The sequence below is a fragment of the Juglans regia genome, chromosome 7 (genome assembly GCF_001411555.2).
Source record: "Juglans regia cultivar Chandler chromosome 7, Walnut 2.0, whole genome shotgun sequence".
In the NCBI taxonomy this organism is placed as follows: Eukaryota; Viridiplantae; Streptophyta; class Magnoliopsida; order Fagales; family Juglandaceae; genus Juglans; species Juglans regia.
Genome location: NC_049907.1, coordinates 41,884,745 through 41,901,520, shown reverse-complemented (window position 1 = coordinate 41,901,520; position 16,776 = coordinate 41,884,745). Strand labels below are relative to the sequence as shown.

The 16,776-nt window shown below is 36.5% G+C and overlaps 3 protein-coding genes and 1 pseudogene across 3 annotated transcripts; 2 read left to right on the top strand and 2 right to left on the bottom strand.

The window, feature by feature from the left end:
- Positions 1–363: 363 nt before the first annotated feature.
- LOC109009790 lies at positions 364–5,580 on the top strand (annotated as a pseudogene).
- Positions 5,581–7,298: 1,718 nt separating this feature from the next.
- Positions 7,299–8,293, top strand: LOC109009785 (protein AGENET DOMAIN (AGD)-CONTAINING P1-like). The gene is made up of 2 exons (XM_035691547.1): positions 7,299–7,659; positions 7,737–8,293. Exons 1-2 carry the CDS (start codon positions 7,299–7,301, stop codon positions 8,138–8,140), a joined length of 765 nt encoding a protein of 254 aa, XP_035547440.1. The 3' UTR covers positions 8,141–8,293.
- LOC109009782 (S-protein homolog 5-like) lies at positions 8,145–9,353 on the bottom strand. Its single transcript, XM_018990396.2, has 2 exons — positions 9,017–9,353; positions 8,145–8,257 (listed from the first exon to the last, which is right to left on the bottom strand). Exons 1-2 carry the CDS (start codon positions 9,351–9,353, stop codon positions 8,145–8,147), a joined length of 450 nt encoding a protein of 149 aa, XP_018845941.2.
- A 4,322-nt stretch (positions 9,354–13,675) lies between these two features.
- On the bottom strand, positions 13,676–14,041 carry LOC109009781 (S-protein homolog 3-like). The gene has a single exon (XM_018990394.2). It carries the CDS (start codon positions 14,039–14,041, stop codon positions 13,676–13,678), a length of 366 nt encoding a protein of 121 aa, XP_018845939.2.
- Between the last annotated feature and the right edge of the window lie 2,735 nt (positions 14,042–16,776).

Sequence of the window (16,776 nt, the reverse complement as noted above, 5' to 3'; positions counted from 1 at the left end):
TTAACATATTATTTTTTAATTTTATTATTATTTTGAGAATTAAAAAAATTAAATTATTTATTAAATTTTGTATATAAATTTAAAAAAATTATAATAATAAAATAAAATAAAATAAAACAAAACACTTTCACTATCCGAACCAAGTGTATAATTTTGGATGAATGCGTTAATCCTTTTGATTCTTCATCTTCTTTGAGTGCTCTTTTTTTTTTTTCCTCCACTGAACTTGGTGTATAGGTTAAATTTCTTCCCCCAAAAAAAAGTAAGAATTTTTTAAGGATATTTATTTATTTTAATATTAATTAAGCAATGTGAGCAATGAAATCCACTCTAAACTGATAAGAACTTTAGGCCATTTTTAAGCGCTAAAAAGTTGTGGCAGGCTGACATGAATATTTATTCATGGAGGACTTGGAAGCAAGAATAGATTAGAGGCGGCCGCAAAACCAGAGAAGCAAACTGCAGTGGCTACCTACCAAGCCCAAGCAGCCGTCCTAATCAGAAAAATCCCGAAGTTCTCTCTTCTGTTCACTTTTTTCAAGCACTAAGATGCTGAGAGAAACTTATACACAGCTGATATCCCCACTCCGGAGACGGCATCAGCCGTAGCCATTAAGGCGAGGAGGAAACGAGGGCACGCCTTGTCGGCCATTAAATCTTCGACGGAGAGCTGTTGTCCGTCCCTTTGAATCTACCTAAAAGAACCTTCACGAGTCACGACAGCAACCATAACTGTAGCACAAAGTTTCGGCTTTGCAATCTTTTTCAATAAAATATTGTAGAGAAAATCATTTTTTCGGATTTATTGCACTTTGAGTTTCCTGGTTGAAAAGCCGCAAAAAGGAGGGTAGATTTTTCTGATTCTTTTTGTAACTGTTTTTTTTTCCTCTTTTCCCTCTTCTTTTTGGAACAAAATCTTGGCCCGTCGATCGAGGATCCCACCAATTGTGAGGAAAAGGCGAACTGGGTTTCCTTGTTTTCACCCTTCGATTCATGAATTACACGGTTTTCATTTTGTCATGGCAAGCAGGACTCTGTTGGCAGTGGTGGTCTCGCTGCTTTCATCATGTCTTTCTTGACGAGTGATCACGGGCTTTGAAAGGTGCGTTTTAACTTGTAATAGTCACTGTGATCTTTGTTGGAAATTTTCAATTTTGTGTATTGTTTGCTTGTTTGGACTATATTTCATTGGTTTGGTAACAAGCTGACTTCTTTTGATTATTGAATTTCAGGGTGGTGGTTACTTGGTTTACCAGTCGTAAATATTTTTAGTTGTTCAGGTGAGTTGTTCAGGTGATGGCTTTATCACTGTTTTCATCTATCTTTTAATTCCTCTTAAGTTGTTCTTTTTATTCGTTTAGATGATTGAATTGAATTTGTAGATTATTCGCTCAATCACTTATTTTAGTTTGTTTAGTTAATTGAAAACTGATTTTGGGTACACTCATTTTGATTGTTTCATCTCACTTTTTGAAATTTTTTTGTCATTATAGAAATGTGATGTTACTATAATTTGTAATCTGAAGTAGTTATGCTTGTGCAGGTATTATTATGTCGTAATTCTTATCAGTTAGAGCACCACTAAAATGTCGGGGAATATCAATTCGAGGAGCATTGTGGGATTGAGGTTTATTGGGTTCTTGCTTGTTGCTACCTTACTTTTTTGTATTTCAGAGGGGTTGAATTCGGAGGGGCTTTACCTCCTGGAGCTGAGAAAGGGTCTTGGCGATCATTTTAACTTTTTGAGTAATTGGAACTCCACTGATCAAACACCATGTGGATGGGTTGGTGTGAATTGCACCTCTGATAATGATCCCGTCGTCTATTCGCTTCACTTGAATTCAAAGAATCTTTCTGGAACCCTGAGCTCTAGCATTGGTGGTTTGGTCCATCTTACTGAGCTTAATCTCTCTGATAATGGGCTCACTGGAGACATACCTAGGGAGATTGGAAACTGTTCCATGTTGAAGCATCTTTATTTGAATAATAATCAATTTGATGGGCAACTTCCTGCTGAGTTGGGGAATCTGTCTTGTTTAATAGGATTGAATGTATGCAACAATAGAATATCTGGCCCTATTCCGGAGGAGTTCGGAAACTTGTCTTTATTGGTTGATTTTGTGGTGTATACCAACAATCTCACAGGCCCATTACCTCGTTCTATTGGGAATCTCAAGCAGCTAACTTCATTTAGAGCTGGGCAAAATGCTATTTCTGGTAGCATACCAGCCGAAATAGGTGGGTGTGAGAGCTTGAAATTACTTGGTCTTACCCAAAATAATATAGGAGGGAAAATACCAAGGGAAATTGGGATGCTGGGCAAGTTGAAAGATCTGATTCTACATTCAAACCAGCTTTCGGGGTTTATCCCAAAGGAACTTGGGAACTGTACAAGCCTTGTGACCCTTGCTTTGAATGATAATGATCTCGGGGGATCTATACCTAAGGAGATTGGGAACCTCAAATCATTGAGGATGTTGTACCTATATAGGAATAAGTTGAATGGATCGATTCCGAGGGAGGTCGGGAATCTTTCTCTGGCCCTTGAAATTGATTTCTCGGAGAACTATTTGACAGGTGAGATCCCCTCCGAGTTCAGTAAGATCACAAACTTAAGCTTACTATACCTTTTCCAGAACCAGCTTACAGGTGTTATACCCATTGAGCTCGGTAGCTTGATGAGCCTGACAAAAGTTGACCTCTCAATTAATCAGCTCACAGGTTCTATTCCATTTCGGTTTCAGTGTTTGACTAACATGATCATGTTACAGCTTTTCAACAACTTTCTGAGTGGTAGAATTCCTCCGGGGCTAGGTCTATACAGCAGACTTTGGGTGCTTGACTTATCAAACAACCAACTAACAGGAAGAATACCACCTCATCTTTGCCAACACTCTAACCTGATTTTGTTGAATCTGGACTCTAATAAGCTGTATGGAAATATCCCAGCTGGGGTCACCAACTGCCAATCATTGGTGCAACTTCGTCTGGTTGGAAACAGGCTTACTGGAAGCTTCCCGTCAGACTTGTGCAAATTAGTGAACCTTTCTGCTGTTGAATTGGATCAAAACTGGTTCAATGGTCCAATTCCTCAAGTTATTGGGAACTGCCAAAAGTTGCAGAGACTCCATATTGCAGAAAATAACTTTACATCAGAGTTGCCTAAGGAAATAGGAAATCTATCTCAATTGGTGACTTTTAATGTTTCTTCGAACTTGCTTACGGGAAGGATTCCGCTGGAAATTGTTAATTGCAAGATGCTTCAACGGCTTGATCTCAGCCAAAATAGGTTTATTGATGCGTTACCAAATGAGCTCGGAATCCTTTTGCAGCTGGAGCTTCTCAGACTATCAGAAAATAATTTCTCTGGAGAAATACCTTCAGCATTGGGAAACCTCTCCCACTTGACAGAGTTGCAGATGGGTGGCAATTCTTTTTCTGGTGAAATACCTCTTGAGTTGGGTTCTCTTTCAAGCTTGCAGATTGCATTGAATCTGAGCAATAATAATCTCACTGGGAGAATACCAGAAGAGCTTGGCAATCTTAAAATACTGGAATACCTCTACCTCAATAATAATCAATTGACTGGTGAAATTCCCAGCACATTTGAAAATCTGTCGAGTTTATTGGGCTGCAATTTCTCATACAATGACCTTACTGGACCTTTACCTTCTGTATCACTGTTTCAGAACATGGACATCAACAGCTTCACTGGGAACAAAGGGCTTTGTGGTGGCCTTCTTCGAGGTTGCAGTGGAAAATCATCTTCATCATCTATTCCATCTTTGGAAAGAGTTGGTGCTCCTCAGGGTAAAATCATTACAGCAATTGCGGCTGCCGTGGGTGGGGTTTCTCTCATTCTAATTGTGATTCTTCTGTATTTCATGAGACGTCCAGCTGAGACAGTTCCTTCCTTGCAAGATAAGGACATTCCATCGCCAGATTCAGACATCTATTTTCCACCAAAAGATGGGTTCACTTTCCAAGATCTGGTTGAGGCCACGAACAATTTTCATGACAGCTATGTTGTTGGAAGGGGAGCTTGTGGAACAGTTTATAAAGCAGTCATGCATTCTGGAAAGACCATTGCCGTTAAGAAGCTAGCATCTAACAGGGAGGGGAACAGCATTGAGAACAGTTTTCGGGCCGAGATTTCAACTCTTGGGAAGATTAGGCATCGTAACATTGTGAAGCTATATGGTTTCTGCTATCAGCATGGTTCCAATCTGCTTCTGTATGAGTACATGGCTAAGGGTAGCTTGGGTGAAATGCTTCATCGGGCCTCTTGTAGTTTGGAATGGCCAACTCGGTTCACAATAGCTCTTGGAGCCGCTGAAGGTCTTTCTTATTTACATCATGATTGCAAACCAAGGATTATTCACCGCGATATAAAGTCCAATAATATTCTACTAGATGAAGGCTTTGAAGCCCATGTTGGTGACTTTGGTTTGGCAAAAGTAATCGACATGCCTCAATCTAAATCAATGTCAGCGGTCGCAGGATCATATGGGTACATTGCTCCAGGTAAGCATGCTACATCCTTTTAAGCGCTTTCAGACTCCCGTTTTAGACTCACTAAAGACACTTTATTATTATTAGTCTATAAGATTATTTCTAATACAGAGTCTGTTATAAGGAAATGCTTACTATGGTTAATAGAGTCCTAGCCATGATAGGGCACTTTGATTCGTCAAAATGATCCTATCATACTGACAGATGACAAAACAAATACAAATTTTAAGTTTGGCTCAGTGGCAAATATCTCTCTCTCTCTCTGCATTGCTTAGCTAAGTCATGCTTTGAATATTACAATTCAGTGTTTACATAGAAATGATTAAAACATTATACTCTTGTTTGTGCAGAATATGCATACACTATGAAGGTTACAGAAAAATGTGACATCTATAGCTATGGAGTGGTTTTATTAGAGTTGCTAACTGGAAAAACTCCTGTACAACCACTAGATCAAGGGGGTGATCTTGTCACATGGGTGAGAAAGTACGTTCGAGACCATTCATTGACATCTGTGATACTTGACCCGAGACTGAATCTTGAAGACAATAGTATAGTTGAACACATGCTTACCGTCTTAAAAATTGCTTTGATGTGCACAAGTATGTCGCATTTGGACCGACCATCAATGCGAGAAGTCGTCTCGATGCTTATCGAGTCTAATGAGTGAGAAGGGAACTTTACCGGCTCCAATTTATGATCTGCTTAAAGTTGATGCCTTCTGTAAGTATGTGACCGTTTCAAATATCTATTAACCGAGGTGATTTCTTGGGGGCTGGTTCTTCCTAGTATTTTTCACAAGGGAAAAAATGACAGTCTCTTGTACATGTTTTCATCAAAAGAATATCATTGTTGGGCTTCTGCTTTTAGTTTATGGGGGAACTTATAATTCTCTGAAATACCATATTTGCTTTTGCAATTACTGCGGTATGATCACTCTGGTGTTCTGCTGTAGTACTTTTCCATATGTATCTTAAAGGTCCTCAAGTTAATGGAATTGGTTGAAGGATGATATTTATCTTCATGTATATAATACCTCGAAGGATGTGAATAATTTATTGCTGATTATATATGGTGGTGAACACTTTACATGGCACACATGAATGTTCTCTCAATGCCAAGGTAGTATGCAAGACTGATGGAATTGCTTCTGTTTGGATTACTCTAGGTTGAGTTAGTTGCTAACAAATTAGTGGACATGTCATTTCAAATACTAGAAAGCTTGGCTTTCAGATGCTTTGCTTGGCCAAGTAGTTGTATTGAACATCATTGAATCAAGGTCCTATTTTTCTAGAATGCTTTTTTCTTCCTACATTATTTCTAGTGCTCTAGTTTGCAATATGGTTGCTTCCAAGTTCCACCCCCATCTGTGCACGTAATCTGGGCGCGCTGTGAGATGAATGAAGCGACACGAGCTCGGTTCAAAATTGGGTTGATCGGGTAATCAGGTTCCAAATGACTCGGTACTCAGCTTTGAAAGATCAACGAACCAAGTCTGCGAAACCAACTAATTGAGTCGACCCTTTTCTTTTCCTTAAAAAAGTTAAATCTAGCTGAGCTTGAATCTAGTTTGGCTCAACAAACTACTTATTTAAGAAGCTCTTAATAAACAAGACTAGTCAAGTAGCTACTCGAGATGAGTTAGATCAAACTCGAGTTTGGTTCGATTCGTTTATTAAATGTGGCATTTGTAAATAAAAAACCATGATCGATTATCAAATTATACAACTTGTATAAATTCTGACTTGATTTGTATATGCTCATATAAATTCGATAACTTTGTATTTATTATTATTTTTATAATATCATTTTTAACTTTATAATAATGAGAATATCTAAAATCTTAAAAAGATAGGATGAAATTATGCTCTTAATACTATATGTGTTGCTTGAGCCCTTATGAATTAATGTAATAATTAATACGTACGTGTATATGAACTAAATAAATATATTTAAGAGAAATGTTAGAGATCAGCTTACTGTACGTTGCACTCTCCACACAATTTACATAGTTTTTTTTTTTTTTTTCAACTCAACAAATTAGGTGTGCTGGGGCTTCTACCAACAGTAGAGTGTGAAAAAGATTTTTTCTTTGTTAAAAACAAGTAGCTTATGTTTGAACTTATTTTTATAATAAAGTTGTTCGTGAACTGAAAATATATATGATTCGATGATCAATTTAAGATATTCGTATTCATGTTTGAATAAAAATTAAAACAATACAACATAACCACCCACAACTCCTTTACACTCCTAAATTCATTCAAGGTTGTTCGAGAGAAAAATTGCATCAAAGTTTTGAGTTTCCTACTACGTTATACGTACATACGCTTAATACATACTCTGCTCATTTACAAGCTCCTGCATGTGTGCATGCGAAGAAAACAATTTAAGATCAGTAAAAAGCAATCAGATCGTGAAATGGAAGCTGCTTAATTGGTTTAATCAGAAGTTTCCATCTGTTTTTGAAGGAGACCCATTTTCGGTTTCCCTGATCTCCTTCATTTGTTTTTGTCAAGTTCTTTTTTTTTTTAATTGATACTGGATGTTCAAGAACACAGTCTCCAACTAATCTTTGAGTATGCACAGACCTCGACAAAGGAGTTTCCATCAGTACACGTCCTTTCTTTTTAACCATATGTATCAGTTTTTTTCGAAGTTCATGACCAGTTCAAGTATTCATTACTGGGCACGGCCTATTATCGTGGTGGAACGTTAAAGGTCTCCTTCCCCGACACCGAAACCCTAAAGAAGTTGAACAAGAGAAGGAAAATCCTGAAGCCTTGATGGCTAGCAGTAAGGCAAACCCGGCTCGGTCTTACCTTAAGATAGGAGCCGAGGTCGAGGCCACCAGTGTAGACCCCGGCCTACGAGGCACGCTATTCCCCGCGACGATAATCGCTGGGCCATCCGAAAGCAACAAGTTCGTGGTTGAATACAAGAATCTACAGGAAAACGATGAATCCTTGAGGGAAGAGGTTGATATGGCGCTCTTAAGGCCCTTCCCTCCACCAGAACACGATTACAGTTTCGATTTTGGGGATGAGGTCGGTGAGGGTCCGACGTACTGGGTTTACTTTAGGTTTGCGCAGCAGCAGTTTTCGTTTCAGGCCGAGGAGCTAAGGCATCATCGGGAGTGGGTAGAGGGTTATTGGCTTCCACCTAGGGAATGGTCGATCAAGAAAGACGCAAATTCAAGCAAGGCAAGGATGAAAAAGTTTAAGGAACACCAGTGGAGGTAAGCAGTGACGAAGATGGATTTCAAGGTGCTTGGTTTGCTGCAACAGTTCTTGATGCTATAAGACAGGAAAAATACCTCATTGAGTACCGGAGCCTGAGAACAGAAGATGGCACAAACTTTTTGAGAGAAGAGGTTGATATACAGCACATAAGGCCGCCGCCTCCTGAAAGTGTCATGGCTTGTGATTTCAATTTGAATGAAGAAGTTGATTACAATGATGGTTGGTGGGAGGGTGTGATTTCCAGGGTTCTCAAGGGCTCAAGGTACAAAGTTTACGTCAAGGGCACGAAAGACGAAGAGGAGTTTCAGCACTCTGCCTTAAGGCCCCGCCTAGATTGGATAGATGGAACTTGGGTCAGGGCTTCTCAGGCCGCCTTAAAGTATTGATTAATCAAAGCTGGCTTCTGACCATGTTAATGGGAACCTGGTATCCTTCCTCAGACCCGTCGCTGATCATATTGCGTCCAGGGGTGTGCGTCTGATGCCATAGTGAATTAGTACAGCCTGCTCGAACAAAACAAAACAGAACAAAATGCCCTGGTCAAGTGTACACGTGTTGGTTGCTTTACCCTGTTTCCGACTTGTCTCGTTATATAAATTTTGACTTCTATCAAAAAAAAAAAAAAAAAAATGTATTCAGTACTGCAAGGGTCTAACACAGCTCGTTTTCAAACTCTCTCTCTCTCTCGATAAAGCACGGGAATTGGACAGCATGCAACGTGAATCTCGGCCTTAAACTCAAGCAGTGATAGAGGCTGCAAATATGTTTATAGAATCCCTGTAAATCTGCACTAATGTATATAATTATCTGTGCATGATCCTAGGCTAGACAATTTCCATATTTCTGCTGACAGCAATCTTGTACATTGTCTATATATTTGTAATATCTTGACATATAATGCACGACAGTTTCCATCCATCACTTTGTTCTGTTTTAGGGTCACCTGGTCATTAAGAAGCAATTTTTGTATTGATGGCCAGAATCAAATAATTTTCAAATCCTTTTGGAAGGAAGTTATGAGAAGGGTGAGATCGATCGATCGTGGATATTAAGTTAATCGTATATCATGGCAAATTCAAACAAGAAAGAAAATAAAAGTAAAAAAAGACCCAAAGGGAGGGAATGCCAATAGAAAGAAAAGGCAGGCCAGGGGGGGATTCTTTATTTGATCTTGAAGGAGCAAATTAACATATGAACTGTGGAGGCCGGAGGGTCTAGGAGTACTGTTCATGGAGACCAGTCATAGCAGAGATCGTACTTACTAGTCTCTTCATTAAGCATACAAGGATGATCTGCCTTAATGTTCCACAAACAAAGGGTGCAATGCTTTTGATCCCTATTGGCGATGTATATATCAAAATGATGGGACACATCATTCCATTGAAAGCCGCAGTGGAAAAGCGTAGTCCCCTGGAAGTTGGGCCTGAATCCGAATTCGTAGTAACCAGAATGATAGGGAATAAGGTGGGTGCCAAGGTCATCCTCCCCTGACACACAGTGCACTGAAAGGTCCATACCTTCACCCAAATCGTTACTGATGCGTACGCGTGCTTTGTGTTGCAAAAACCCGGCCTCGCTCATGCAGAACACTCTAGCCATCAGGATCATGAGCACCAAAACTACTACATGTTTGCTTATGCATGGAACCATGTTGATGATGATGATGATGATGATATTGTTCTGATCTCTGTCTTCTTCTCTTCTGATCTTAAGTTGTTTTTGGTGGCCGGGGTGGAAACCATGAAACGTCCTTATTTATAGGGGAGGATGAATGATCAGTATCGACATTGTTTTCTGTCCAATTAATTAATGTGGTTTTACATCTTTACATTCGGCATCGGGCTGTAAGTACGTAGTAAAACTTGTCTAAATACTTGTAATCTATTGACAATACGTAAAATAATACATCACATTAATGTTTCTAGAATTTTAATATAATTTATGATATCATAATTAATATACTCCTCCCTTTAATGACGAGGTCTAATACATAAAATATTTAATTAATTTATGGGATTCAGGTTTTGTTATGATTGTTTGGAAAATTTAAGTCAATAATTAATGTAGTTAATATTTTTTTTTTAAATCTGGGTTATACATTAAAGTGGTATAGGTGAATTGACCTGCATTTAGACTATATTCTAATATTGCTATATGTATTTATAACTATTTAGATTATATTCTAATATAGATTATTGAGAGAGATAGGCAGATAATTAAAATAAGCATTATATATAACAATTATTAGATGTATATTAATATTATATATCCAAGAAATTATATATACCACATTATATTATATTGAACTTATAAGTGATCTAAAACCCGATTTATTCCTCTGCAATGTGAAGGAGTAGAAGAAGTTAATCGGTGTTTATTATCCTAATTAATTTATTAGTATTTTATGTCCTAGCTTGGTGATCTGTCTCGAGAGAAATATGGTCTCACCGGTTATAGAAACGATTTAGTAATGGCATTTTAGAAAGGGAGAGCTATTAATTAGTAATTATGGGTGATGCCAAATTAAAGCAAGTGGCCGTGAGGAACGTCGCAACTAAACGTTAGTGATTAATTTCTTCGACTAAAAATATTTTAAGGAGTAATGCTATATACAGTTGTGGAATGCGCAAACGTCATGCAGTCGCTTTGAAAAAGAGTGGGGTCTACTCATAAAAAATTAATTTCTTTTCATGTGGGTCCCGTATTTATTCACTTTTTCTAAAGCGATTGTACGATGCTTGCACACTTAAGACTGCAAGTATCATTTCTCAATTGCTATAGTGTTTTTTTTTTTGTTTCTCCCGTTAATTTTTCTTGTTTCCCGTTAAATCCGTTAACTTTTGCCCAACCAGCGTAACCAAAGCCACAGTTCCTTCAAGCGGCAACTCCACTCTATCTTCCATTCCCCACTTTCAGCCACTTTCCACAACAGTTGCTTAGCCATAAACCAACTCTACTAAACCAAAAGAGAACGACAGAGAGAGAGTGGCGAGCATAGAGACTCATAGACAGACCTAAAGTGAAGAGTAAAACAAATGAAAAATAATGCAAGAGAGGAGAAGAGAAGAGAAGGCTCGAATTTGTAGCAAAACAGTAACAAGATCATAGAGATTTAAATGCAAGCTATTACCAGACAAAAAATGAGGAGGAGAGCTGCGGTACAACCAGATTTGCAGATGAAGAAAGATGAAACCAAAAAATCTTCTTAGAGCACGGGTAGAGGGAAAAAGAAATGGAAATGCAAGGGCGTTTTTCACAAGCTTGAACCTGAAATACTAAGGGAACGACGAAGAGAGAGTGATGAGCATGGAGACTTAGCTATGCTCACGGTTTGGGGTTAAAACAGGGCACAAGTTTGGGCAAAAAAATAGAGCATGGGATGGGGGAGAAATGGAGGTGAAGGCAGATGATGGTTCTCACCGAGGAGCGCAGAGGAGAAATGGCGGGGAGAGAGAGAGAGAGAGAGAGAGAGGCCAGCAAGGAGGCTCACATATAAGGTCTGCAATGGAGAAAAACAGAGGAAACCAAGAAGAGGAAGAAGAAGGAAGGCAGCGGCGCGCAGGAGAAGAAGAAAACCCTAAGGGCTGGACAAAACGGTGTCGTTTGAGGAAGAGAGGGTTGGATTGAAAACAAGCCCATGGGCTGGGCTTCACAAAGCCAAACGAGCTAGGCTCAAAACAGAGAAAATCCACTAAAAACAAGCCCTATCCAAAAAATACAGGCCCAATAAAATAAAAAGACACAAAAAAATAGAAAAAAGGTAAATAAAAACACTATAACTAAAAATTAATAAAATAAAACAATAAAGCCCAACAATGAAATAAATTAAAATAGAGAACAATTTAAATATTAAACAATAATTAATATCACAAAAGCACGTCAAAATAAATTTCACAACTTAGTTATCACAAAATAATAAAATGAAAATCATGTTAAATTTAAAACAAGAGAACCAATATTACTAATAAATAAAATAATTATTTAATTAAAATATATGAAAATACGGATATTACAAAAGAAGCGATTATGTTGGGACACCAAAGAAGCACTAGCCCAACCCGTTGGTATAGTTTTCCTTGGATCGTATTATGTTGGGGCTGGGATGGACAACCATGTCAACCCGTAGGGTTTTCTCTCATGGGCAACTCATATTCTATGAATGGTCCTCTAGGCATGTTAGAAATTGTATATTTCTCCTAATGGTTTCCCAACAAATTCTTGTTGCACGTGTGTTGACAATAATTAAAGTACTGATTGTAATAGTTAATTTGTTTGTTAAAGTTCTTTTGTAATATTCTATTAATTATATTACTTGTATAAAGTTGAAGCAATGTCTTCTAAGCTATACATACCATCAACTATTTTTACAAGTTTTGTAAAAAAATATATTATTTTTGTAAAACAACTATTTGATCTAAATAGGCAAACGTGCTTTACACGTTACTTTGACATAGTATATGTGTGTCTGTGTGTAAGGGCTAAAAAGGACAGGAAGATAATTTATATATATATATATATATATATGAAGCCAAATACAAGTAAAAAATAAATGACAGATACTACTGATAATATATAGTTTAAGCTGGCTTCTTAAATTGTTAATTATTTGGTAATTTTTCGTAATGGATGTAACTATATATATATAAGAAAAACTCAACATTTCTACCGGCCTATACACATTTTATTTTTAAAACAAACTACCACATCATACTTGAATGCTGTAAAGTTTAATTAATATCTCTTATCTTTTTTCGAGTTTAAATAATTTAAGTCGAAAAAATATATCACAATATCAAACCGAAATCAAAAGGCTTGAGATCATATATTCGTCATTGTACATAGACTCTAAACTTATAAAAAAATCACTAAGAAAAAAACAAACACAAACATGAAATTATTTGTTAGTGTATAAATGAAATCACAGCTTATCCCAAAGGTTTAAATTGTTTGAATTCAAGATCTCAGTTCTGATACTATGTGAAATCACTATATATCCTAAAATTTTAAGCTCATAAAAAGAGGTAGATTTATTTATTTATATTATATTCTTAAAAGAATTATTCTATTCTCAAACAATGTGTAGCAAATGAACAAATTAGCATCAAAGTTTTGAGTAACCTAATACATACACTCAATACATACTGTGCTCATTTACAAGCCCCCGTGTGCATGCAAAGAAAACATTTTAAGAGTAAAAAGCAATCAGGTAGCTAGTGAATTAATGGAAGCTGCTTGATCTTTAGTTGGTTTAACCAGAAGTTTCCATCTGTTTTTAAAGGAGACGCATTTTCGGTTTCCCTCTCGTAGGTTCATTTGTTTTTGTCAAGCTTTCTTTTTACCCACATATATCAGTTTTTTTCAAATTTCACCGGTTCAAGTATTCATTATTATTTTTCTATTGGCATCAGATGTCCAGTAATAGCGTCTCGATTAATCTCGAGAGTATATAGATCATTCGTAAGAAGTTATTCGCAAGTGCATTTCAAGTAATTCAAAAAAAAAAAAATCAATAACCCCTTAAGATTGTTTGCATCAATAGAATTTGAATCTTAGATCTTGGAGGAGCATATATACCATCGTGACCAAGACGTTTACCATTTGAGCCAACTGCTATATAAGTTCAGTTCAAGTATTCATTAATGCAAGGGGCTAGAACTAGTTTTCAAACTCTCATGATAAACCATAGGAATTGGGTCACCTAGTCATTAAGAAGCAATTTTTATATTGATGGCCAGAATCAAATAATTTCAAATCCTTATGAAAGAAAGCTATGAGAAGGGTGAGATTGTGGAAAATAAAAGGAAAAAAAACCCAAAGGGAATGCCAATAGAAAGAAAAGGCTGGAGAGGTTCTTTATTTGATGATCTTAAAGGAGCAAAATTAACACATGAACTGCATGTGGAGGGTCTAGCTAGGACTGTTCATGGAGACCAGTCATAGCAGAGATCGTACTTACTAGTCTCTTTATTAAACATACAAGGACGATCAGCCTTAATGTTCCACAAACAAAGGTTGCAAAGCAGTTGATCTCTAACGGCGTTGTATATATCAAAATGATGGAACACATCATTCCATTGAAAGCCGCAGTGGAAAAGCGTAGTCCCCTGGAAGTTGGGCCGGAATCCGAATTCGTAGTAACCAGAATGATAGGGAATAAGGTGGGTGCCAAGGTCATCGTCCCCTGAGATACAGTGCACTGAAAGGTCCATACCTTCACCCAAATCGTTACTGATGCGCACGCGTGCTTTGTGTTGCAGAAACCCGGCCTCGCTCTTGGACACAGCCATCAGAATCATGAGCACCAAAACTACTACATTTCTGCTTATGCATGGAACCATGTTGTTGATGATGATGTTCTCTCTGTCCTGTTCTGTACGTACTTGTTTTTGGTGGGGTGGAAATTATGAGGACTCCCTAACCCTATTTATAGGGGAGAATCAGTATCATGGTTTTCTGTCCAATCTATTCATAATACTCCTCATTAATGAGTAGGTATAATAAATAAAATATTTAATTTTATAAATTTAAGGAATAGAGCCAGGATTCAAATTTTGATACCATATTAAATTGATGATTGTTTGAGAAAATTAAAATATATATGAAGCCAAAGACAAGTAAAAAGAAATGACAGATCGATACTGCTAATTATAGTTTAAGCTGGCTTCTTAAATTTTTAATTATTTGGTAATTTTTCTTAAGGGATTTAACAATATAAGAAAAAACTCAACCTTTCCACCTGCATATACATGTTTTATTTAAAAAAAAAAAAACTACCATATCATACTTGAATGTTATAAAGTTTTAAAAAAATTCTTCTCATCAGTCACTGTTTACTACTTCATACCTCACACCTTATAAAAAACACCTCACACTTTATTAGAAAAAAAAAATTATATATATGGAGTATGTGAGTGAATATTGACTAATGAGAAAAATTCTTCAAAGTTTAATATATTCGATCTTTTTTTCAAGTTAAATAATTTATTTAAAAAAAAAATCACATCAAACTGAAACCAAAACGCTTGAGATCGTATATTTGCCGTTACATAAACTCCAAACTCCGTAAAAAATTACTAAGAAAAAAAAAACACGCACGCACGCAAATACAAAACTTCTTGTTAACGAATAAAAGGAATTACCACTTATTCAAAAAGTCTAAGCTATTTGAATTTAGGACTTCTGGTTTTATATCATATGAAATCATTATATATCCTAAAAGTTTAAGATAAAAAGATATAAATTTAATTATCTATAATATATTCTTAATAGAGTTATTTTATTCTCAAATAGTGTGTACAACATACCATTTATATAATTTAAATTGTAAAATTTTATATATAAAATTTAAAATTTAAAATTTATTTTTTAACTTAAATTATATCGTATAAATATTTTATTAGGTGTACCCACCACCGACTTGAAAATAACAATTTTGTTTATTCTTATTCAACTTCTTTAGTTAAAGTACGCAAAACCTTGAGAAACAAAACATGCTGTGAAGAAAAGGAAAACGACAGCAAAAATATAGTTGATAGCATGGATGATGGTGAAACGATTGTAGGTGTGGAGGATAATAAATACGTTGCTACCATGTCGCCAGTGTTTATCGTTGGAAAATTGTAAGTGCTTGGTGCAAACAGCGTGTAAACGTGATTGACGTGGAAATACTTGATGAGAGAGATCGAGCTGATGAGAGAGAGCTGAGAAGAGGGAGAGATCAAGCTGATGAGAGAGAGCTGATGAGAGAAAGATCAGCTGATGAGAGAGAGAGATGATGAGAGAGAGAGATGATGAGAGAGAAAGAATTCATTTAAAATCTGACGTGGTATGGACGACTGCACACCGGTTGTATCTAACGATTGTATATAGAAGAACTGTTATCGTTGGGCGTGCTCCGATGTAAATTGTATTTTTTTAAATTATTATTTAAATATTTTTAAATATTAAAAAAATATATTAATATATTAAGAATAATATTATACACTACACTCTTATTTTATTTTTATCTTATTGTGCAAGATGTGTCATATTTATCATCATTAGATGATAAAGAATCATAACAGTGCTGCTACATACAATCGGTGTGTGCAACCGCAGTGTAACCGACTGATGCCATCTGACAAAAAATTAAAAATAGAAAAATAAAAAGAGAAGCCATCGATTGAAACTCGAAATTTGATATTTTGCATTTCACATTTGAAAAGCTCGGAAGAAAATTGAGAAGAAGCAGAAGAAAGCTGAAGGAACCTTTCGCATTTGAGAAGCTATCCCATTTCGCATTTTGCACTAAAAGGAAGAAGAAGAAGAAACATAACATTAGCGGAAAGGAAGAAGAAAAATTTTTGTTGGGCATTTCAAGAAGAAACTTTGCAACTTGATTCCGTGAGGGCTTTTCGACGGAAAGGGAGAAGCCATTTGAGAAGAAAAATGCCCAAACCCATTTTGACAGAAAGGAAGAAGATAAACCTGCTCGCGCTTTGCTTTCTTCTCTATACTTCTTGTAGCCAAGAGCACAACAACTAGCTTGGCTTCTGCATAATCTGTGATCTACAACATATGTGCAATTACCTATTTTTTAGTTGCAAAAACCCAAGGGCCAAGGCTATGAAAAATAATGCTTTTTTAATGTCTAAATGAAGTGACTAAACATTTGTTAAAGAGAGATGATTGCACTATGGTCAGAGCTGGAATTCCAACAAGCTCGATACACCACTTCGACGAATTCTTTTGCAATAGCTTCAATGGAACCAGCTCTAAATCTATAAATTTTAGAGGCAATTACATCAATGGGAACTGAATAATCGAAATGGGGACTTAGGGTTAGGGAGAAGGGATGAATGGAAGAAAGAAGAAAGCTTGCAGAAGGAAAAAAAAACTTAGAATTAGCTTACGGAAAGGAAGTTAAGGAAAAAACTTGAAAGAAACTTAGAAAAAAGCTTACGGAAGGAAGAAACTTGGAATTTGCTTACGAGAAGGAAGCTTGAGGAAAAAACTTAGAAAAAATTTGGAAGAAAGCTTAGAG

Coding starts and splice junctions, on each gene's coding strand:
- LOC109009782 (XM_018990396.2), bottom strand. CDS start 9,353: ATGGCTAGAGTGTTCTGCATGAGCGAGGCCGGGTTTTTGCAACACAAA. Junction 8,258..9,016: donor TATGCTTAATGAAGAGACTA/GTAAGTACGATC, acceptor TTGTTCGAGCAG/GCTGTACTAATTCACTATGG.
- LOC109009781 (XM_018990394.2), bottom strand. CDS start 14,041: ATGGCTGTGTCCAAGAGCGAGGCCGGGTTTCTGCAACACAAAGCACGC.
- LOC109009785 (XM_035691547.1), top strand. CDS start 7,299: ATGGCTAGCAGTAAGGCAAACCCGGCTCGGTCTTACCTTAAGATAGGA. Junction 7,660..7,736: donor TCATCGGGAGTGGGTAGAGG/GTTATTGGCTTC, acceptor AAAAAGTTTAAG/GAACACCAGTGGAGGTAAGC.